This window comes from Phodopus roborovskii, unplaced genomic scaffold (assembly GCF_943737965.1).
Source record: "Phodopus roborovskii unplaced genomic scaffold, PHOROB, whole genome shotgun sequence".
Taxonomy (NCBI): Eukaryota; Metazoa; Chordata; class Mammalia; order Rodentia; family Cricetidae; genus Phodopus; species Phodopus roborovskii.
This window is the reverse complement of record NW_026126636.1, coordinates 6,872,325-6,896,319: the sequence shown is the minus strand read 5'-3', so window position 1 is coordinate 6,896,319 and position 23,995 is coordinate 6,872,325. Positions and strand designations below refer to the sequence as shown.

General features: G+C 52.7%; 1 protein-coding gene across 1 annotated transcript in view; it reads left to right on the top strand.

The window, feature by feature from the left end:
• LOC127238879 (IgGFc-binding protein) overlaps nt 1-22,607 on the top strand; it is a 33,371-nt gene extending 10,764 nt beyond the window's left edge. The window contains exons 6-19 of the mRNA XM_051207640.1: nt 847-1,439; nt 4,309-4,894; nt 4,999-5,198; nt 8,943-9,084; nt 11,193-11,530; nt 11,770-12,343; nt 12,626-13,242; nt 13,523-14,063; nt 14,995-15,563; nt 15,912-16,485; nt 17,721-17,920; nt 20,049-20,432; nt 22,085-22,356; nt 22,447-22,607. Of these exons, the coding sequence (XP_051063597.1) occupies nt 847-1,439; nt 4,309-4,894; nt 4,999-5,198; nt 8,943-9,084; nt 11,193-11,530; nt 11,770-12,343; nt 12,626-13,242; nt 13,523-14,063; nt 14,995-15,563; nt 15,912-16,485; nt 17,721-17,920; nt 20,049-20,432; nt 22,085-22,356; nt 22,447-22,456 (5,600 nt within the window). The 3' untranslated portion in view covers nt 22,457-22,607. The remainder of the gene's footprint in view (nt 1-846; nt 1,440-4,308; nt 4,895-4,998; nt 5,199-8,942; nt 9,085-11,192; nt 11,531-11,769; nt 12,344-12,625; nt 13,243-13,522; nt 14,064-14,994; nt 15,564-15,911; nt 16,486-17,720; nt 17,921-20,048; nt 20,433-22,084; nt 22,357-22,446) is intronic.
• The last annotated feature ends 1,388 nt before the right edge of the window (nt 22,608-23,995 follow it).

The window sequence follows — 23,995 nt, the reverse complement described above, 5'->3', positions numbered from 1 at the left end:
ACACCGAGGTCATAGAGCCTGACCCAAGCTTGGCAAGTTCTGCCAGGGTGCTCAGTCCAGCCTGCCTGGCTGGGTGCTTCCTCCGCTTTTGTAGAGCTGCTCGACTGACAAGTCAGAGTGGCTAGTGTTTAGGGAGGGAAATAAGAAAGGGTTTGATTTGGTTGGTTGGTTGTTTATAAAGGTCTATTTATTTTTATTGTATGTGTGTGGGTGCTTTGCCCACATATGCATCTATGCACCAATGGACATTCAGAAGAGGGCATCAGATGCCCTAGGTCGGAACTTACAATTCCTGTGAACCACTACATGGGTGCCATGAACCGAACCCAGGTCCTCTGCAAGAGCAGCAAGTGCTCCTAACAGCTGAGCCATCTCCCCACTGAGTGTTTTCACTAAACTGTAGTATAAGTAATTATTTTTAATTACCAAATATTACTTAATATTTGAAATTACTAAACTAATATCTTATTAATACTATAAAATGAAGAAGCATGCTATACTCACATACTACATAGATTCTACATATAGGCATGCATAAGCTTATTTAAAATATGTCACACGTATTAGCATTTATACCCAATATGAGTACTGTCATTAAAGATATTACAGATTGACCACAAACCACAGTTGCATCAGAACTGACTCTTATTTCTGAGGCTCAGAAACAAGGCTGAAAAGTGTTCCCTTGATCCTACTGAACAGGGCGGTTTCTTGAAATAGGGCCACTTTGTGCACGCGTCCCTGTGTGTTTGCGTGTGTATGTGTGTGCACTTGTGTATATTGGAGAATCAGCTGTGTCAAACCAAGAGTAAAAACCTTTGATCTTGACGGCCCCTCTCTCTGCAGCAATGAACTGTCCTCCTCACAGCCACTACGAGCTGTGTCACCGAGGCTGTCCCTTGACCTGTGGAGACCTGCCAGTGCCTGGAGGCTGTGGCTCAGATTGCCACGAGGCCTGTGTCTGTGATGAGGGATTTGTCCTCAGTGGTGAGATTTGTATACCCCTGTCCTCCTGTGGTTGCGTATACCAGGGCATTTACCACCATGTGGGAGATGACTTCTATCCGGGACCTGAATGCAATTCGCTTTGCCACTGCCATAAGGGTGGCCTGGTGGCCTGTCAGCCCTCATATTGCAGCCCACATGAAATCTGTAAGGTGTCCAGCGGCATCCTGAGATGTGTGGCTGTGGACTCAGCCACCTGCCGGGTATCGGGAACGTCCCATTACAACACCTTTGACGGCCGTAGCTTTGACTTCATGAGCACCTGTGTGTTTGTGCTGGCTCAGACCTGCTGGACCCGGCCGGGCCTAAAACAGTTCACAATACTGCAGGAGAATGCGCCCTGGGACAACCAGCAAGTCAGTGCGATTAAGATGATCACCATCCAGGTGGACAACTACACTCTGCAGCTGGAGCAGAATCAATGGAAGGTCAAGGTGAGAGCCGGGGCGGGTATGGGAGGAGGCTCCCTCAGGGGCTGAGATGTGAGGTGTGGCGTGGACGGTGCTCAGTCCAGGAGGGGGTTAAGAGGCTCAGGAAAGAATGTGAGAAAGTATGTCCTCAACAAGAGGAGGTACTGATAGCAAGCTTAGAGTAAGGCGGCCTCGGGGACCTGAGGCCTCTTCCCATACGGCTTTGTCTCTCCTGATCTACCCTTAACTGACTCTCTCCTCATCTTCCTGTATACTCCCACCTTACCTGGTCCCTGCCTATTGTGTGCCGCTTTCTGGGAAGACACAGACGCGCACACGCGCACACACGTGCACATACACACACTTCATCACAGACACAGGCCTCGTGGCAATCTGAGCCACAGCCTCCAGGCACTGGCAGGTCTCCACAGGTCAAGGGACAGCCTCGGTGACACAGCTCGTAGTGGCTGTGAGGAGGGCAGTTGGTTGTTGCGGAGAAAGGGGCCGTCAAGATCAAAGATTTTCACTCTTGGTTGGACACAGTTGGATCCCCGATATACACAAGTACACACATACTACTCACCCCTAGATGGGAACCAATGACAGGCCAAGATAAAAATACCACCTAAGTCTGACTTGGCAAACCAAATGAGTTTATTGGGTTGCTTAAAGGAATATACACTCATGGGGCATAAACAACTCAAAGGAAGCTGGGAAGGCAAAGTCCATCCCAGCACATATGATGACTTTGGATGCTGAAACTGTGGAGCTTTCTGCAACACCTTCAGCTAGTTCTGCAAGTGAGAGAGTATCCCAGCAGTCCTGTTGCTTATATAACCTCGGGGAAGAGGGAATCATATGGATCTGCTAAGTTTTAGGAACTTCCTGTGACTTGTGAGTTATGAGTCCTTATTATGTCTTTAGTCTTACAGAACTTCCCGTTAGAGCTTCTGAGCCCTCATGAGCCTCCCTCAAGGACGAAGTGTGTTCACAGGAAATTACTACCCACCTCCTTGATTTCCTACCCACAAGGAGCATTTGATTCGGTCACAGCATAGAAAAGTTGGGAAGTGAAAAAGGTTCAAGGACAGAGGACAGTCTATGACTCCATCATCCCTTAGCAACCATAGTAACAACAGTACAGCAGCTACCCATTTTGCATGCTGCTCCCAGGCTTGATCACTGCTAAGCACCTGTCACCCTCACCATCAATTTAACCTTAAGATTGTAGCTGGAGAAGGCACCATGATTGGCTTCCTTTGTTTGAAAGACAAGGTCCCAATCTCTGTGATAAAATCCTTTAGCAAAGACACGGTGCATGTTGCTGAGAAACAGCACAGTGGATCCTGCACCACACCCTGTTGCTTTCCTGAACTGGAAGGATTGGGTCTGAGGTGGAGCCTGGCATTTGAGGTACACTGGGAACATCCCCCACTGACATGCACACAGCCATTGCTCTGGTAGCAGTAGGCGCCAGAGCTGTCACATGCCCTGAACATGGGCTACAGGACGCAGAGTCTTCCCTAACGAGCACCTGACAAATAAGCAGCTCCAGACACATGGGGACAGTCTCTGTCCCTCACTGCACAGGGAGAAACGGAGCCCAGAGGTTAACTGACTTGCCCCTCCCTATTCATGGCCAGCCTGCTGGGGAGAAATGGCTGCCGATGTCTAGAGCACGTCTAGAGCACGTCTTTCCCCTGCCCACTCCCTGCCTCCTCACAGCTCTGGAAACCCAGTGCACAGAGTGTGTGTGATGAAACAGGCACAGATGTGGTGGCCAGGGGTGCAGCTCCCAGACCTGGTTGGGGCCAGAGTCCTCGGGTGACCTTCAGATGAGGAATGGAGCCTGCCTTTGCATCCAGCCACACTGACAGCAGCTCTGAGTGCCCTTGACTGTCCAGATGAAAACTTGCAGACACAGCCCCGGCCATGGGAGGAGGAGCCACTGGGGAGGGGCGGGGTCCACAGTGCAAACCTTTGTCCATGTCATGTATCAGATTCCCTGAGTGACACTCTGGAGGTAAGGCACCGGACAGACCGACAGACCGATCCCCCTAGGCAGACAGGAAGCAGAAACACAGGTGACTCCAAGAGCCCAGCCATGCGCCCCGGGGCTCAGTCCCTGCATTTTCAGTCACCATGGCACCTGGTGATGAAGGATCCCCTCACCCAGGCTGGTGAGGTCGGTACCCCTCTGAGACCTCTGAGAGTTTCCTGGTGGACTTAAATTAACATGTTGGGCTGGTGAGATGACTTTAACAGGTAAATGATGGCCTAAATTCAATCTCTCCAACCAATTCCCAAGTGGTGCACTCTGATGCCCATGTGTGTACTCCCTCCCACAAGTAAGTACTGAAATAAAATGTAACTTAAAAACTTTTTTAACATAACATGTGTTTATATTCTTACAGTTCTGGGTGTGGAATCTAAAGTCAAGACAGCCACACCCCTCCAGAGGCTGCAGGGGAGGAACCTTCCTGCCTCCCAGCTTTTGGTGGCTCCAGGCTGTCCCTAGGCTTACAGTGTCAATGCTTCATCCTGGCTACTGGGTCTTCCCATGCCACCCTCTCTGTGGCCTCTGTCCTACTCTGCTGCCTCACAGGAGACTTGTCACTGGGTTTAGGGATCCACGGCGTTCTCATGTCAAGACTGCAACTTTTAATCACACCAACAAAGACCCTTTTCCAGCTATGGTCACGTTTCAAGGTCCTGGCTAGGATAAGGCACTGTTATTCTACATACTTTACAAATATGGAAACTGAGGGCCAGAAAGATGGGGTTACTCCAGATCTCGGAGTCAGACCGGAACACCTATGGACAGACTAGGGATATTTAATGATGGATGGTCTGAAAGAGTACTCTCTGAACTTTGGCATTCCCTGCTTTCCAGGTGAACGGTGTGGACATGAAGATGCCTTTTATGCTGGACGGGGACAGTGTTCAGGCCTTCCAGCATGGCATAGATGTGGTAATCAGGACCAAATTTGGCCTGCACCTGTCCTACGATCTCAACAACAATGTGCATGTCACCATCCCCCATAACTACTATAAACACATGTGTGGCCTGTGTGGGGACTACAATGATGACCCCAAGAATGACTTCCAGAAGTCTGATGGCTCACAGGCAATCAGTCCCAGTGAGTTGGGTATCTCCTGGGAAAAGGCTGGGCCAAACTCTTCCTGCATACGCCTGCCTGCCTGCAAACCAGGCCAGGACTGCAAACCAAAGTGCAGCCCTGAGCAGGAGGACAAGTATCATGGGGTGCAGTTCTGCGGGCTGCTCTCCAGCCCCACGGGGCCGCTGGCTGACTGCCACAAGCTGCTGGACCCCCAGGGTGCCTTGAAAGACTGTGTCTTTGACCTCTGCCTGGGAGGCGGCAACCTGAGCATTCTCTGCAACAACATCCACGCCTATGTGAGCGCCTGCCAGGCAGCTGGAGGGGAAGTGGAGCCGTGGAGGACAGAAACCTTCTGTCGTGAGTGGTGGACACTGAGGGCTGGGGAAAGCGAAGCTTGGGGAGCAGAATGGGTAGCCCCCCACCCCCACTCTTGTGCCCTAACCAGCATTCCCTCCTCACAGCAATGGAGTGCCCCCCTCACAGCCACTATGAGGTCTGTGCTGACACCTGCTCCCTGGGCTGCTCGACCATCACCACTCCAATAGAGTGTCCGGACACGTGTGCCGAGGGCTGCGAATGTAACAGTGACTTCCTGCAGAGCATCACAGGCTGTGTGCCCATGGAGAAATGTGGCTGCTACTACAGTGGGGTCTACTATGAGGTAGGAGCCCAGCCATCTTGACAGAACCTGGAACTTCCTCCTGAACCAAGCCCCAATGCTCATCAGCACTGTAGCCTTCCCACCATTCAACCTCCCGACTCTCTCCCGGGCCACATCTATGCCGTTCCCTTATCCCAACTGGGTACACCTTGTCCTCATCCAAACCTTAATTTCCTTCCCTCGGTTCTACGCCCCTCATGGTACTGGAAAGGATCTTGCCACATGTCCCCTTGGGTAGTGATGTTTTAAAGGTAAGACTTAACCATTTTGTCCTGTGTCTGGGCCAAGATGCTTCTGCATCAGCTGGGCAGAATCCTTCTGTTCTGCTGAGATAAAGATGTGGGAGAAAGGAAAAGCTTTTCAAGTGACAACCCTGGACACTTTTGTTGGTTTGGTTTGGTTTTGTTTTTTGGATTTGGGTTTTTTGAGAATGGGGTTTATCTGTAGCGTTGAAGCCTGTCCTGGAACTCGCTCTGTAGACCAGGCTGGCCTCAAACTCACAGAGATCTGCCTGCCTCTGCCTCCCGAGTGCTGGGAGTAAAAGCACTGCCCGCCTATCCTGAGCACTTTGTATCCGCAGGTGCTTGGCATTAGCGAGCTTGCAAGAGCAGGTGGTGGCCTCTAGTGTCACAGCTCTGGTTCCGGCTTGGGTAATAAGATCCTTCATTTTGGAAGCATCACAGCCTAGGAAACGAAGGGTTCCTTGGCCACCACAGCTGCATCGTTCCACGCTAGGCTGGGGTGTGGGAGTCCCTTGGATGAAATGGGCTCTGGAACTCTCCCAGCAACCAGAGCCTGCTGTTTCTCCTCTAGCTCTGTACCTCGTCCTGTCCTCCCTCCACCCACTCTACGTCCTTCCTAATTCTGCCACCCCGCTCTATCCCCACTGGGGCTGTTTGCGCCCACCCTTCAGCTGGCGGGCAGCCAGCCACCCTGCGGCTTTTGCACTTGAGCCCTGCAAGCAGCTCAGCTGGTCTCCTCTTCAGCTGTCAAGCTTTGAGGCTTTTACACCTGAGCTTGCTGGCTGCAGCCCTCGCCACCACGTTGTCTCTGATGCCACTGCCCTCTGCTAGCTGATTTGTCCCTTTCTTCGTGTTCCCAGCTCAATACTGAAAAGCAGGCAAAAAAAAAAAAAAAAAAAAAAAAAAAAAAGCCAGCCCCCCCCCAGAAGAGGCCTTTTATTCACCCCCCTCTTCTAACACCAGGGAAGGTGGCCTAGGGGACTGGCCTGTCTCCTGGCTGACCCACCAGGTGAGCTGAGTAGCATGCTTCCTTTGCTCACAGGGACATTTGCACCAAGCACAGCTTTGCCCCTTCAGCACCAGCCAATGACTGTTGCCACCAGAGGAAGGAAGCACTTCCTCTCCAGCACAGAGTCATGGAGAATTCAGAGATTTGTGATAGGGAAAAGTCTGGTAAAAACCAAAAGCTTTGGCTAAAGCTTCCCCTCCAGGGGCCAGAACCACAAATCCAAGGAGTACTGACATGAGCTTAGTCTGGCTGGCTCGCTTGAGTGACAGCCCTTTTGCTCAAGGAAGCCTCGGCAGCAAGAGAGCCAAATGTCAAATAGCTTCTGAGCGGGGAGCCAAACTACCTGATCCTCAGATATCTTTGCTTAATTGCAAGAAAATGAACAGCAGAAAGAGCACTTACAGTAAGAAAGCAAGTAATTTATCATAACAATATGGCTATAATTTTTTTTTAAGATTTACGTTACATTTATGTGTGAGTGTTCTGTTTGCTTGTATATCTGTGCACCATGTGTGTCCCTGGTAGGTGTCATTAAAGAGGCTAGAAGATGGCATCAGATCCTTTGAGACAGGAGTTCTGATGGTTGTGAGCCGCCATGTGGGTGCTGGGAATCAAACCCAGGTCCTCCGGAAGAGCAGCCAGTGCTCTTAACTGCCCCGGCCAGCAGGGTCAGTCGACGGGGACCCTGAGGGAGGAAGTGAGAATTACGAGACAAGAGATGGAGACAAGACAGTGTTCTGATCAAGTCTCCTTTAATGAATATAACCACAGGGCTTCAGTAGTGGAGAAATAGGCCAAAGTAGAGGGAATGGGCCAAGGGGGAATGTGGAAGATGTAAGGGAGGCAGAGTGTCCTTCCAAACAGGATGCAGGTGTTCCGCTGTAAGATGAGTTGCTATACGGTAAGCCTGCAGCTGGGACTCTTTCAGGGTCAGGCTGCATGCTTAACAGGAGAACAGTCATAGGGGAATGGAAAATTGCCAGCATGTTAGTATCTAGGAGAGTAGTAGGAAGGATGGCTGTTAAGATGCTAACTCTGCTCTGGGGTTCCCCACACTTAACCACTGAGCCATTTCTCCAGCCCCAGTGTATAACAGCTGGTCAGTGCCCCAAGAAGAGATGTGCCCTCCCCTCTGTCCCATAACACAAAGAGGAGATTTGTGTTAGAGCCGCTGCTCGTTCCTTCCGCTTCCTCCTCCGCGTGTGCGTGTGTGTGTGCGTGTGCGTGTGTGTGTGCGTGTGTGTGCGTGCGTGCGTGCGTGCGTGTGTGTGCATGCGTGCGTGTGTGTGCGTGTGTGTGTGCGTGCGTGCGTGCGTGTGTGTGCATGCGTGCGTGTGTGTGTGCGTGTCTGTGTGTGTGTGTGTGTGCGTGCGTGCGTGCGTGCGTGCGTGCGTGCGTGCGTGTGTGTGTGTGTGTGTGTGCTCAAACCCTGCCTCATTTGTAGAACTGAGAAGACGTTGAGAGCAATACCCTCACTGTACTCCCCTGAGCAACAGTAATGAAAGCAAATGTGTGGGTGGCACTGACCACAGACCTGTCTGATGTACATATATGCATTCCACAGAGACAGAATAGTATATCACCGGACGGTGATGGCGCACACCTTTAATCCCAGCACTCAGGAGGCAGAGGTAGGCAGATCTCTGTGAGTTCGAGACCAGCTTGGTCTACATTAGCTAGTTCCAGGACAGGCTCCAAAGCCACAGAGAAACCCTGTCTCGAAACACCAGAGAGAGAGAGAGAGAGAGAGAGAGAGAGAGAGAGAGAGAGAGAGAGAGAGAGAACCGTATATAACCGTGCTCATATAGCACATATATAATGAAACATCACCGTATACCTGCGTATCACTTAGCTTTAACAATAATTGTCTTTGTCCCCATCCTGCCTCACCATTGCCCTGTTATGGAGCAGCCTGGGTTATTGAAAAGGTGTCTCTTAGCTTTCACCTGTACTTTACACGTTCTATTAACTCCGTTGTGCTGTCTTAGTTCTGGCCCATTGTTATCTACGGTTTGCAAATGAGGAAAGCGAGACAAAGACATTAAGTCGTGTTGTCCAGAGTTTGGAAAGAGCAAGCTGCACCAGAGACTTTGCTCTGCTTCCTCTGCTGCTGCTGCTGCTGTCTTGATGGCCTTGGTGTGTGGCTAAGTGACTGGTTTCAGACTCTCACAATCCTCTTGCCTCAGCCTCCCTAGTGATAGGATAATGGCAACCAGCACTATGCCTGGCCCGCTTTGTTTCCATTGACTATTGAACTATACTTCTCCTAAGCAGTGCATACTTCAGCATGAGTGGGTGAACGTGAACAAAGTGAATGAAGAAATGAGTGGCTCAGGCCTCGACGCCACGCTGGGCCTCAGTTTCACTGGCAATGGACCACACTGCAGAGAGTTGCCATTTTGTGTACCCCAGTTCTCTCTGGGCCCGAACATTAGAGGTGGCAGGGTCGGCACCGCCCTCTGGCTACTGATGGCATGCTCTCTGTCCCCACAGCCAGAGGAGTCCGTTCTCATTGGAAATTGCCAGCAGCAGTGTGTGTGCCATGCAGGAGAAGGCATGGTGTGTAAGGAGCACAGCTGTAAGCCAGGACAGGTGTGCGAGCCCTCAGGAGGTGTCCTGGCCTGCATCACCAAAGGTACTGGGCAGCGCGGCTGGGCTGGTGTGGGGAGACACAGGACAGGGGCTAGGAGCTGAGGGCGCCATAATGTAATGGTGGGAGGTGCAGGGGGATTGAGGTGTCAGACCTTGGGCTGGGATTCCAGGAGCCAAGCACAGAGGTCATCCAGTCTGGGTGTCAAGGAACCTTAAGGGATTTGGGGCTTCGGGAAGCTCAGGGCAAGACTTTGAGGGTGCATGTCAGAGGCCCTGGGAAGGCTGCAGGGCTGGTGAGCTTTTTCTCTTTAATGCACAATGGTAATTACTTAAGTTTGCAAGCCACGTGGCCTGGAGCACAACTGCTCACTGCAACCCAGCTTCATTTACAACCACAAACACCAGAAGGTCCTATGCCTCCTTGGCCACTGACTCATTGGATTACACATGGGACTTCCAACACCAGCATCGAGAGTCAGGGGCACTGGGAAATGACAGCTCTGCATTTCTAATGTCATTGATCCCAGGGCAGAGTCAGAGACAAAGTAAAGAAAGAGCCTTGACTACGGGGTCCCCTTCAAGCAGAGGTTCATGTCTCATGTCTCAGAAGGGGCACCACTCATCCAAACTTGGGGACCCAATTTTAACCTCACACCACTTTCCTGGACGGCAACCCTCTCCTGCAATGCGTAAAGAATAATCCCAGAGCTGAGGACTGAGCTGAGACACTCAGAGATGAGGAGGAGGATTTCAGAGTCACTGAGGAATGGGTTACATTGATCAGGGTCACAACAGAAGAAAGCTTAACGGGGGCGAGTGACTTATGTGTTTGGGGATGTGGCTCGGCGCTTGCCTGGGCATGCGCAGCACCCTAAGTGCGGTCGGTCATAGCGCTAAAGCCGGGGAAAGGTGCTACCAGCGTACCAGCGCACACAGAAGATACGTGGAGTGGCACTCTAAGAGCTTCCTTCATCACAAAGGAAGGCCAGGATTGGGAAGTGCCACGCCCTAAGCCTGCCTCCAACCTCACTAGAGAAGATACCCCTGCAGCCACTGCACCAGAGGATCCTGCAGGCTGAGGTTGCAGGAGGGAACAACCCCCTCATGCCTTCAAGTGCTGGAGAAACTCAGCTGGCAGCAGCCACCTAGGGTGTCTAGGTGAGCTGTTAGAGAGCCAGTGACTCACCTGTCACAGGCCCCACAGCACAGCAGCTGCTGGAAGAGCAGAGCAGGTTGTGAGGACAGACAGGACCACAAGCAGACACAGGGACAGACAGACAGACAGACACGCACGCACACACACGCGGGTGCATGCACAGACTTCCCAGCACCTTCTGCTCACAAAACTCCCAGGCTGATTTCAAACAGGAAACAAGACAGGGGATCAAGTTCAAAGGCTGAATGCCTAGACCCAGAGTGTATGTGGGTCCCATGCCTGGAGACATGGATATAGTGAATGCCTAGACCCAGAGTGTAGGTGGGTCCCATGCCTGGAGACATGGATATAGTGAATGCCTGGACCCAGAGTGTAGGTGGGTCCCATGCCTGGAGACATGGATATAGTGAATGCCTGGACCCAGAGTGTATGTGGGTCCCATGCCTGGAGACATGTTTATAGTGACACTAACACAGAGCCTTGGACATGGATGCTTTCCAAAATAAGCCTCAGTAATGAGACTCCTAAGGCAGAAGCCGCCACCACCCACGAACAGAGCTCGCACCCCAGGCCGTGAGATTTAGACTGGGGGCTGAGTCAAAGTGTGGATTGTTGGGGACACAGACACAGAAATCTCAATCAGAAAATCCCAGGACTAAGGTCTTGAGCCTAAGGTCAGAGAGCTAGAGTCAGAAGGTGTTGGGTCCCCTGGAACTGAAGTTACTGATGGCTGTGAGCCTCCGTGTGGGTGCTATGAGTCAAACCCGGGTCTCCTGCAAGAGCTACAAGTGCTCTCAGCTGCTGAGCCATCTCCAACTTTTCCCACAGCAACCCTAAGACCTAGGACCTAGGTGTCAGCACTGTTACTGGGAATCAGGTCTGTCTCCCCGTGGCAACATTCAGAACCAATATTCCTGGTGACTTCTGAGTTAGATTCTGGGAGCAGGAATGCTGTGCTGGGCAGCCCCTCAAGAACACATCTCCTGTTTCCACAGACCTATGCCAAGGTGTTACCTGTCGGTCACAGGAAACATGTACAGAGAAAGGTGGTAAGGGTGTGTGCGTACCCAATTATGATGCCAAATGCTGGGTGTGGGGAGACCCGCACTATTATTCCTTCGATGGCTTGAACACTAACTTCCACGGGACCTGTAGCTACCTGCTAACGGGGAGTGTGTGTCCTGGGCTCAGCAATGACGGGCTGACCCCCTTCACGGTCGTCACCAAGCATGAGAGCCAGGGCAATCCTTCTGTGTCCAATGTGAAGAGAGTCACTGTGGTTGTCTACAACACCAGCATCGACATCCTCAAGAAGGGGATTGGCAGAATCCAGGTACGTTCAGTAGGACGGACACTCAAGCACCCAAAGGAGGCCAGATTTGGACTCTCCACCAATCAAGAGCTCTAAAAAATAGATTCTGATGCGAGGTGCTGTTCCCAAGAGCTGGTGCTGACCATAATATCAGTCAGGAGGAACCCCTTGGCAGAAGGAGGGAGGGAACAAGATGGCAGAGACCACAGTACCAGTGCACTGTTCTGTCCCTTGTGCCATCCGCCTCCCTCTCTCCCCAGGTGAATGGAATCCTGATGGCCTTGCCTGTCTACCTGGCTGGTGGGCGGATTTCGGTCATTCATGGAGGCTCCAAGGCTGTGCTGGTGACTGACTTCGGGCTTCGGATCACCTACGACTGGAACTGGAGAGTACATGTCGTACTACCCAGTAGCTACCATGGTGCAGTGTGTGGGCTCTGTGGAAACATGGACAGAAACCCCCAAAATGACCAAGTCTTCCCTAACGGCACAGCGGCTCCCTCCGCACCCACCTGGGGTGGCAGCTGGCAGACTCCAGGGTGGGACCCTCTTTGCTGGAATGAATGCCGGGGCTCCTGCCCAGTGTGCCCAGAGGACCGACTGGAGGAGTATGAGGGTCCCGGCTACTGTGGACCTCTGGCTCCTGACACAGTGGGCCCCTTCGCCAGCTGCCACGCCCATGTACCTCCTGAGAGCTTCTTCAAGGGCTGTGTGCAGGACATCTGCCTGGGTGGTCAAGTCAAGGACATACTATGCCAGGCACTGACTTCTTATGCCGAGGCCTGCCAGGCTGCTGGCATCCAAATCAAGGACTGGAGGACTCAGGCTGGCTGTGGTGAGTGGTGGGGATCAGGGCAAGCTCTGGGTGGCCCTACTCCCATACTTGCGGTCTTTCTGCTGTCTGTGTCTGTGTGCGTGGGTCCCCAGGTCATCGTCTCTCTGTCTGTCTCTCATGCCATCTCTCTCCATTGTCTCAGCTTCCCTCCCTGACTGTGTCTCCGCATCTGTAAAGTCTCCCCTTCCCCTCCTGTCCCTGCTGGTGTTTCTGCCCACTCTGCCCCCAGAGGCCACTCTAACGCCATCCTTCATCTCTCTCCTTCCCTTCCTCCACCCACAGAGATCTCCTGCCCTGACCACAGCCACTTTGAGCTCTGCGGCCCACCCTGCCCAGCCAGCTGCCCACCCCCTTCACGCCACACAACCCCAGCTGCATGCGATGGGCCCTGTGTGGAGGGCTGCCAGTGTGACCAGGGCTTCGTGTTGAGTGCTGAGCAGTGCGTTCCCCTAGATGGCGGCTGCGGCTGCTGGGTCAACGGCACATACCATGAAGCAGGCACTGAGTTTTGGACTGATGCCACCTGCTCTAAGAGGTGCCACTGTGGACCTGGAGGTGACTCCTTGGTCTGCATGTCTACCAGTTGCAGACCAGATGAGGAGTGTGCCTTGTTGCCCTCTGGCCAGATCGGCTGCCAACCTACAAGCACAGCTGAGTGCCTGATCTTGGGTGATCCCCGTTACATCACCCTAGATGGGTACCAGTTTGACTTCCAAGGCACCTGCGAGTACCTGTTGAGTGCACCCTGCCATGCACCACCCGTAGAGACCGAATACTTCAAAGTCACTGTGACTAATGAGCACAGGGGCAGCCAGGCTGTCAGTTACTTCCGACGTGTCACCCTGAATATCTATGGCTTCAACCTGACCCTCAGTGCCCAGTGGCCAAGACAGCTACAGGTGAGTGGGCTGTGGCTCATGAAGCCTCTGCTGTACAGGAGAGAATGAGGGATGGACCATTCTCTGAAGCACCTTTCCCAGTGTGGCAGGACCATGATATGATGCTGGGTTCAGCCTACAGCCTGTGGGACCAGGCAGGCTAGAAACAGACTCAGCCTTCCATTCTGGGCTGCAGGAAGCACCTACTTCACCGCAGATTAAAGAGCAAATTCCACATGGTGTAGATTGAATTAGAACCTTATACAGCCGCTCCACTCACTCCTCCCTCCCACATCCACAGGTGAATAGAGAGGTGATCATGCTGCCTTTCCAGCTGGACTCGCGACTGCTCGCTCACCTGAGCGGCACAGGCTTGGTGATAAACAGCAACTTCGGGCTCTCCCTGGCTTTTGACAACAGTTTCCTGCGCCTGCGCGTGCCCGCAGCCTATGCAGGCGCCCTCTGTGGCCTGTGCGGGAACTACAACAAAAATCCCAAAGATGACCTGGCTTCAGTAGATGGGAAACCTGAGGGCTGGAAGGTGGGCGGAGCCCCGGGCTGTGACCAGTGTGTGACTGGGATTTGCCCACAGCCCTGTACACCTGAGCAACAGGAACCCTTCCGTGGCCCCGACGCCTGCGGCATCATCTCGGCCCCCGAAGGCCCGCTAGCGCCCTGCCACAGCCTCGTGCCACCCGCGCAGTACTTCGAGTCATGCTTGCTGGATGCCTGTCAGGTTCAGGGACATCCAGCAGGTCTCTGTCCTGCCCTGGCCACCTATGTGGCAGCTTGTCAGGATGTTAGGGCCCAACTTGGAGAGTGGAGGAAGCCAGACTTCTGTCGTGAGTACTTGCCCCGTGCAGCTCCACACAGACAGGGTCTCCCCCAGCCCTTTCCAGGAGCTCTGTTACTTGACCTCAAGGTCCATCCCCACCACGTGCTGTCAGAGATACACCCAGTACTAATAATGAAAACCACCAGTGGGGTAGGGAAGGACCCAGTTACACACCCAAAGTCAGAAAGCCTGGGTGCACACACTCTGGGAGGTTCTGCTAGCAGACTTGAATATGATAGTGTCAGTTACTCTGCAAGAAACCCATCAGCCAAGTGACTGATACCGGGTCAGAGGTCCCTGGAGCATCTCCCACACTGGACTATAACTGCACACATGGAGATGTTCAGATAGCCAAATGGTGTCTGGAGAGACCATACACCGCCTGTCACACATTGGTGAGACATCAGATACCCTCAGCTGGAATCTGGACCTGTCCCAGGCAGATCCAAGCAGACTGGATCAGGAGGTGTGGGGCAGCAGATCTGCTGGGTTAGGCCCACCCCACCCCAATCACAAACACCCTGGCAGAGTTGCACCCTGAGACGGAGGGTGTCCGAGGGAACAGTGGGCGTTCCTGTCATGTTAACACGGTCTTCACTCTCTTCAATCAGGCTGACTGATCTCCCACACATGGGTGCCTGGTCACACACACACCCCGATATAGCCATGGCCAGTTCTAGTCTGCTCTGATCAGATGCATGTGGTCATATACCCCAGACAGTCACTTAGAAGTACTCGTCAGGATGACACACCCTTCTCAGGGAGACCTGGTCTCACCCCCACCCCTGAGACTCCAAATCAGTGCCCCTGTTATGCGTTCTACATCAAGTCCCATGCCAAGCCAGGGGCACTGGGAAATCTCAAGCGGGCTCCTACCCACAAGCCTTTCTGCTCTTCCCTTTGCCTCTGCCTGACTCTTCCTTGTTCTGTCCCCACAGCCCTCCAGTGTCCTGCCAACAGTCACTATGAGCTCTGTGGTGACTCCTGCCCTGTGAGCTGCCCAAGCCTCTCGGCCCCCAAGGGCTGTGAAACCACCTGCCGTGAGGGCTGTGTCTGTGACCCTGGCTTTGTGCTCAGTGGTGACACCTGTGTGCCTGTGGGCCAGTGTGGCTGCCTCTACAATGGACGCTACTACCAGCTAGGCATTACATTCTACCCAGGCCCTGAGTGTGAGTGGCTCTGTGAGTGTGGGCCAAACGGGCAGGTCACCTGCCAGATTGAGTCCTGTGGCATCCATGAGGAGTGCCAATTAGTGGATGGCATCCGTGCCTGCTATGCCAAGAGTTCTAAATTAATGCTGGTCCTTGACGGCATTCATTACGCCACACCTGATGGATTGGTGTATGACCTTCACGGCTCCTGCTCCTACATCTTGGCACAAGTTTGTCACCCGAAACCTGGAGATGAGGAGTTTTCCATTGTGCTGGAGAAGAACTTGGCGGGTGAACCCCAGCGAGTGGTGGTTACCGTGTCAGGACAGGTTGTGGTCCTGGCTCAAGGGCCGCAGGTGAGTGGACACAACCCTGCCCAAGGTCCTGATAAAGACACAGGCCCACATACGGGTCCTCTGGAGTCATGCTCCTGCTTTGGAGCGTCTTAGAGGACGTTCACCAACTTGAGAGTCCTGAGAACACCATCGAACATGGTGTTTGAGGAAGTCAGGGTCCACCCTGAAAGCTACTGGAGACATGGCTCCATCCCTACCCTGGGAGCCTAAATTGGCCTCACTCCACTCAACTAAAATGTACCTAGCCATCCATGAGGATCTAACAGAGATGAGATTCTATGGCAGAGCAATCAGGGCCTTCTGTAATGATGTACTCTTACCCCCAACCTGATTGACCCTTCCATCCAGGTGACTGTGGACGGCGAAGCTGTGGCCCTGCCTGTGGCTGTCAGCTCCTTGTATATAAGTGTTGAGAGCCGAAACATGCTCCTGCAGACGAAAAGGGGGCTGAAGATGCTCTTTGATGGTGATAACCACATCCTCATTGCCATCCCCAGTCCCTTCCATGGACGTATCTGTGGCCTCTGTGGCAACTTCAATGGGAACCAAAGAGACGACTTTGTGCTGCCCAATGGAGCCATAGCCCCCAACGTGGAGGCCTTTGGAGCTGCATGGCGAGCTCCCGGCTCCTTGCTAGGCTGTGGTGAAGGCTGTGGGCCCCAAGGCTGCCCTGTGTGCTTGGCAGAGAAGAGAAAGGCATATGAGAAAAACGAAGCTTGTGGACTGATCTGGAACCCCCAAGGCCCCTTCGCAGCCTGCCACCAGGTTCTAAATGCCACAGAATACTTCCACCAATGTGTATTTGACATGTGCGCCCATACGGGCAACAAAGTATACCTGTGCCGTAGCCTGGCAGCCTACACTGCAGCCTGTCAGGCAGCTGGTGCAACCGTGAAACCCTGGAGGACAGAAAGCTTCTGCCGTGAGTGTCTGGGGACCCCTCTTGGGACCTCCTGGGACCTGGGGAAATCCTGCCTGTGACAGGGCCTCCCCCCAGCCCTGCCCTGGCATCTGCTGTGGCATTCCCACGTCACTTGTGGCTCGGGGGTCTCAGATTCCAGTCAAGAGTCCACTCCCCCAGACCTCACGCCCACCCCTTCCCAGGGCTGCTCCCAGCTTTCTGTGGTGATCTGGACGGATTGAGAGCCCATGAGAGTCCTGAGCTGACCCCTCCCTCACACCGGGTAGCCTCTCATGTGTTCAGACCAAGGCCACAGGCAATCCCCAATCCAAGACAATGAACCTCTTTCCAAATTACAGGGTAGGAACAGGTCCCCTCGGATGCCCCATGGTCGCTGGCGCTCCAGTGAAGGGTCACTTCTCCCTCCTTGGCAGGATCTAGACCCCGACCGTCATCTACCCCACAGCATTGCAACAGTCCGGGTTTGGCTGCAGACACTCTCTAGCCCAGACAGTAGGCCAGGCCCACGTTACCCTGTGCTCTCTGGACATGTGCCCTGGGAGGTCCTAAACATCTCTGCACCCGCTGCATTTCACCCCCAGCCTGATCCTTCTCTTCTGCCCCAGTGACCCTCTGATGACAGTCACACGGGTCCGCAACACTTATTGGCGCCCAGCGCCTTACCTTTGATATCTCTGTGCCTCTCACACATCCTTGTCTCTCGCTCGAACCCATTCGTGTACCATCCCAGTCCTTTGCTTGCTCTTCCTGTCTCCACCAGAGACTCTGCCTGGCCCCTCCCCGTCCCAATTCAGCACTGTCAGAGCCTCCCAACGCCGCTTGAGTCTTCTGCTCCACCTCTCCATCCCATCTCGACAATCTGCTTGCCCACTCTATCCCACCGCACCCTCTTCTCGGGTCTCCTCTTCTGTCCCCACTCTCTTCCTGTACCTCCACGCCCCACCCCTGCCTTATGGCTGATCCTGAATCCACGCCCAAGCTTCCCCCATGCCTTTCCATCCTGGCCCGGCATTTCATTTTCCAGTCCTGACTCGGTCTCAGACCCCTCTTAACTATTCTCCCACAGTGCAACAGGGCGGCTTTAGCCGTCTATAAACCTGGATATGAGCTTCGTAAGACAGGGCTGAGGATGCCTTCAGTATTCACATCTTCAGCACCGTCCTGACCAGGGACAGGAGGTCAGTTAATCAGTGTCCTGCAGCAGGGGTGACCACCTCTACCTCCTCTCCCCACAGCTCTCCAGTGTCCTGCGCACAGCCACTACTCTGTCTGCACAGGCTCCTGCCAGGACTCTTGTGCTGCGCTCTCTGGCCTCACCCAATGCACCACTCAGTGCTTTGAAGGCTGTGAGTGTGATGATCACTTCCTGCTCTCCCAGGGTGTGTGCATCCCTGCCCACGACTGCGGCTGCACCTTCAATGGCCAGTACATGCCGGTGAGCAGGGACTCCAGCGGGCAGCAGGGGTGGAGGAGCTGGAGGGACATTCGGAGCCCCTGTGCTCTGGGTTTCTGTTCAAGGACTGGGACACAGGGGGCCACCACCTGTTCCCAGCTGTGCTGGCTGTACTGAGTCACCCCACACTGGCCAGGGCTCATCCACTGATGCCACGCCCACTCTACCACCTCTTTGGGAGTATGTGCCTGTTAGTTCCTTTAAACCATTGCGTTTTTGTCGTTTTGGTTTTTCGAGACAGCGTTTCTGTCTGTATCTTTGGATCCAGTCCTGGAACTTGCTCTGTAGGCCAGGCTAAACCATTTGAGACTCTCTTGCAAACATGGTGGCTCCTTTACCCCTGAGTCAGTTTGCATGGTTGCTGGGAGAATACGAAAACCAATCACGTGACAGATGATAATGAGCAAAACCAGGAACTTCCCAGTTGTTCAATACCATTATCGGTTGACTTCACCCATTATTTCAATACAAGCATCTGTTGTCATTTCTCTCTCTGGCCCAGGGCCCCTGAGGAAGCAGAATCTGATGACCTCCTCCAAGGAGGGAAAGGCAAGAATAAGATTTAAGGACAGAGCCCAGGGCAAGGGGTTAATGGTCTTGGTTCGGGAGGTGGGGGGAGGGAAGGGGGGAATCAGGCCATTGCTTCCCACCCATGGCTTCCAGGACTCGGAAATGTCCCTAGCACCCACCGTACCTCCTCCAGTCAGGTTTTCCTGTGTTGTAATAATAAATATCTTCATGGGATTAATGTTACTCTATCACTACAAAATGTAATAGATTCAAGCAATGACCCCTTTTATGTTTCTAATCCTGTGACTCCAGCTTGGGACCCCTCTGAGCTTATTTGTCACCTAACAAGACAGCGGAGGGTGATGCTGTAGGCCACTAGCTCTTTGTTACCATAAGACAATACCTGGAGAGGGCTGCTTTATGGAGATCAGAAGTCCAAAGATCGTGGTGCAGGCTCTGGGGAGGCCCCTGACTGCATATTCTCAACATGGAAGCAGCTGTATGTCCCTTTCCACATGCAGTCTCTCCTTAAAAAGCCGGAAGACCTTCTCCACAGATACTCCATTTTAGAGACTGCAGCGATGCAGTCAGCTTCCCGGGGCCACACATCTTCTGTTTCTTCCTTAGAGTCAAGGACTGCAATAACACACTACCATCACTTCATCCCGAGTACCCTTCTCACTCAGCATTACCAGGGAGGATGGGCTCTTTCTTTACATGACTTAGCCATGTGTATTGTGCTTACAGAGTTGTCTCACTGGTTTCTGGGCCTCAATCTGCACACCAAACTTCTGGCAAACCAGTAACAAACACAAAAGAATTTTCGTGTTTGAGACAGGGTCTTCCCATGCAGTCTTGACTATCCTGGAGCTCGCTATACAAACCAGGCTCCTCCTGCCTCTGCCTCCTGAGTGCTGGGATTAAAGGCGGGTGGCCCAATGCCCAGCCCCAGTCATTAGTATTTCAGACTAATAGGATGAATTAAAACCTACCCAGCCCCCTGGTGGCTGGTTTTGCTTACGATAAACATCGCCCCTGCTTTGGTTTTGTTCCAAGTGGTTCCGTGCCTCACTAATAATTATTATGGCCTAGATCCCCTTGCCATGATCACATGCCATAGGCCAATACTAGTTTTTCAAGAGCTTCTGAGATCATTCACACTTTCCCAACATAATCACAGTCCCGGCTTCTAAACTCCATAGCTGGATGAGGTCTCCACCCTGTTCATGCCATTAATATCAAGCCTTGAGGATTTAAGCCCTGCAGGGTTCGGGGAACAAGTCATATTCAAGCCATGGCAAGTGGCCTGAGCAGAGACCATTGTTTGTACCGTGTGGAGACTCATCCTCCAATGGACCAGCCCAGGCTTCTTATCACAGTAACGGCACAATCTGAGACAGGGTGGTGATGGCGTGGACTGTCAAGGCTCTTGGGTTCAAACATGAGCTTGGCACAGCCTGGCCTCTGCTAGGCTTCATTGACAAATCCATCTGAGGGTTATTGAGACTCTACCATGGGGTGGAGGACACACCCTTTATTACCAGGAGCTTCTACAGGCTCCCCGTGTGAATGCACACCATCCACCCCTTTCCATGCACAGGTGAACACCTCACTGATGACCTCAGACTGCATTAAACGCTGTTTCTGCTCCCCAAGCACCGGACTGACATGCCGCGCAGCTGGCTGCCCATCTGGCCGAGTCTGCGAGATCCGAGCAGGAGTCCGGGATTGTTGGCCAGCCAAAGGTCTCTGCTCCCTCTCTGTGGGGGGCAACTTCACCACCTTCGATGGGGCTCACAATGTCATCAGCTCCCCTGGTGCCTATGAGCTTTCTTCTCGCTGCCCGGGACTCCAGAAGACTCTGCCCTGGTACCGTGTGGTTGCTGATGTCCAGCCTTGCGGTGGCAATGACAAGGTCTTGAGCAAGGTCCACATCTTCTTCCAGGATGGAATTGTGACAGTGATCCAAAGCAAGGGCGTGTGGGTAAGCCTGGGCACAGCGGGCATGGATGTCTTCCCTGGGCTTTCCTTCTTCCTGTCACGGTGGCCTACATCCTGGCTACCCAATGGCCTTGCAGTCTGTTTCCTTCATCCAGATCTCTGGGCTGTTTCTGGATTTGTACCTACCTATACAGGCTTTTTCTGGATTTGTACCTACCTGCACAGGCTTTTTCTGGATTCATACCCACCTGCACAGGCTTTTTCTGGATTTGTACCTGCCTCTACAGGCCAGCCCAGGTCCTTCTCCTTAGCCTGAGTTCTTACATTCAAGTAACAGCACAGCTTTGCTATTGGTCTTAACGAAGCTGCTATTGAATACAAACAGCCTTAAAGGAAAATGAATGGACTGGCTCCCTAGCTGGGGAACCCAGAGATGGCCTCAGCACCCCAACTACACTGTCAGGAGCTTCCACCTCTAGGTTTCAGACTTGTCCCCGAAGTCAATGTCTATTTCTTCTTCTTCTTCTTCTTCTTTTTTTTTTTTTTTTATTTTTTTTAAGACCAGATGTATGTATGTGTCTGTGTAGCCCTGGCTGTCCTGAAATTCACTCTGTAGAAGAGACGAGCCTTAAACTCACAGAGATCCACCCTTGTCTACCTCCTGAGTGTTGGGTTTAAAGAGGAGAGTCCCTGTGCCTGGCTTGCAACTTCATTCCTAGACAGTTTTGTTTTCATGGATGGAAGTGCCAGCTGCACCAGCGTGGCCACCTCAGCAGAAACTGACCCAGCTCAAGCTCCGGGACTGCACCTCACTGAGCTGGCCTGGACTGCCTGCCACTGCTTGTCTTGATAGTGGAATACTATGATTTGCCAAGCGGGCATCACATGAAGCGCTGGGATTCCCCAAGTCAATCTCCAGGTTCTATGATCCCCTCTGAGAGCCCAGTATGTGCTTGTACTGATCGCTGAGAATAATTACAATGAGCGGATGCGAGGAAATAGAAAGGGTACAGCAGGAGAGGCGTCAAACAGGACGTGCTACGTCGTTTTTTCACTGGGAAAAGTAGAACCTGAAGAGTGATTTGCTCAGGTGCTTGCTTATCCATCTGATCCAAGCTCTTCCCCTGGCTTCAGAACACTGTGAGGACCCATTGATCCATCCCCCCCGTCCGCTGACAACTTCAACGCTAAACAAAAAGATTCTGAAATTATTAGTAAGTTAATTTGGGAGTCACACTGCATGCACAGAGTCATAAGCATGCACAGTGAGCTGTGCGTAAGCAGTCGTTTCCTGTCCCAAATACGCAGCAGCCACTTCCCAAATGACCGCACAGAGGCTTATCTTACTTATAAGCCCAGTCAATAGCTCAGGCTTGTTACCAGCTAACTCTCACACTTACCAATGTTTAGCTGTGACTTGGTACAGCATTCTCAGGACAGCGCTCTCCTCTTGCTCCTGTTTGCCAGCGGCTCTCCTCCCTTCCTCCTCTCAGAATTCTGCTAGTGTGGCTTCCTCGATCAATCCACAGCATCTCCAGCTGTCTTCCCACCTGTGCACCTTCTGTAATACCCTCCTCTCCAGGGCCCGCCCCTTTGTTTGAATTGCTATTGTGCACGAGGACTCCAGCCTTGGTGGTCCCTCAGCTCTTCTGTCACTCAAGTCTCTCTTCTTCATTCCCCCTCCCCCTACACCAGGTGAACGGTCTCCGAGTGGACCTCCCAGCTACTGTGTTAACCTCTGTGTCTGTGCGGAGGATGCCCGATGGCTCCGTGCTTGTCCACCAGAAGGCGGGGGTCCAGGTCTGGCTTGGAACAGACGGGCAGCTAAATGTGATGGTCGGTGATGGCCATGCAGGCATGGTGTGTGGGGCCTGTGGAAACTTCGATGGGTACCAGAATAATGATGTGCATAAATCTCAGGGGAAGACACCGATGGAGAGGTGGAGAGCACCGGACTTCTCCCCATGGTGAGGATAGAGAATTGGGGACTGGGGAAAGAGGCAGTGTGGGTGGTGCTTAGCCTGCAGGATGAGTTGCTAAGTGTCTGTCTCTTGCAGTTCCAACTGATCGGTCATCGCTGACAAAGGACACTTCAAGACCTGCCTCTTCCAGAAGTTACAGTGATTGAAGGATGCCCTGTGTGTCTCTTCCCTGCCCCTCCCCTTTGCTGAGCCACCGAGGCCAAATCTGAAAGCATCGAGTAAATACCTAGACCCAAGTTGTGCGTCTGCCTCCTGCTGTCTCCCCCAGCGTCGTCCCCACCGAGGGAGACATGGATGGTGGTGCGTCTCTATCAGGGGAGGACGGGTGGCTGCACGTGTGGGTGCACGAGCAGATGAAGAAGCAGAGGGGCGGCCAGAGTCGGGGAAGGATTGGGAGACTGGGAGTCACAGAGAAAGGTGACTGGAGGGGTGCATGGATGAAACCACGGATGACCCCCCCCCCCCCGCACTGGCGCTCAGGGTACAGCACAGAAGAGGAGACAGGAAGAGCGTTAAGAGCAGGAGGAGGGGAAGAGGGGCTGTAGAGCAAGCACAGTGAGTTCCACACCATCGAGGGCTACAGTGGCACCCTGTTAAAAATAAAAAATTAGAGTAAAACATTCTAATACAATACAATCCAGAGATATACCAACTTGATATTTATATGCTGAGGACTTACAGCAGGAAAATATTAAAAGTTCCATCGTTACATTTCTGTAAGAACATGAAAGCTACATGTACCCTTGGGTAGGGTTTTTATTGCAGGGGGAAACACCACGACCAAAAGCAACTTTGGGAGGGAAAAAGTTTATTTCACTCATAATTCCACACAACAGTTCATCATCTAAAGCAGTTAAGACAGGGCTCCAGAGGCAGGCGCTGATGCAGAGGCCACAGAGGAGCGCTGCCTACTGTCTTACTCTTCACGGATAGCTCAGCCTGCCCTCCCCTCCACACCAAAAAAAGACAGGAAAGCAGGAGCGGGTGCTATGGGAAAAATAAACGGGTCACCAGGAATGGGGAGGAGATGAGGCCAAACAATACACGTTTTGCACGTTGGAACTGTCAAACGTGTTTAAAATTCCGATGGATACACCACACAGAAATTCATTAAATTATCTGAATGGGCAAACTATGTGACCTATTTATCAATAAAGATTTTAAATTAAATAATTAGGAGCTTGGGAGACATCTCATCAGGTTAAGAGATCTTGCTGAGCAAACATGAGGACTTGGGTTCAAATCCCAGCGAATATGTTAAAAACAAAACTGAGTGGTCATCTACATGCCTGGAACCCAGGCTAGGATGGTGGTGAGAGGCTTTTGGAGACTCCCTGGTCACCAGCCTAGCTCCAGGTTCAGCGAAGAGACCCTATATCAAGAGAATAAGGCAGACGGTGACAGGGGACATCTAACATTCTCCTTGGGTCTCTGCATGCGCGCGCGCGCACACACACACACACACCTCACATGCAAGTGTTGGCTGCTTTGAATGACTACCATCCAAGCAGCCCCCTCTTGGCAGCCACTTGGTCTGCTGTCATAGCAACCTGGAAGCTTTTGGATGCTCCACAGGCACCTCCAGGAAACTTACACTACAACCACTTAATTCTGAAAGACAACT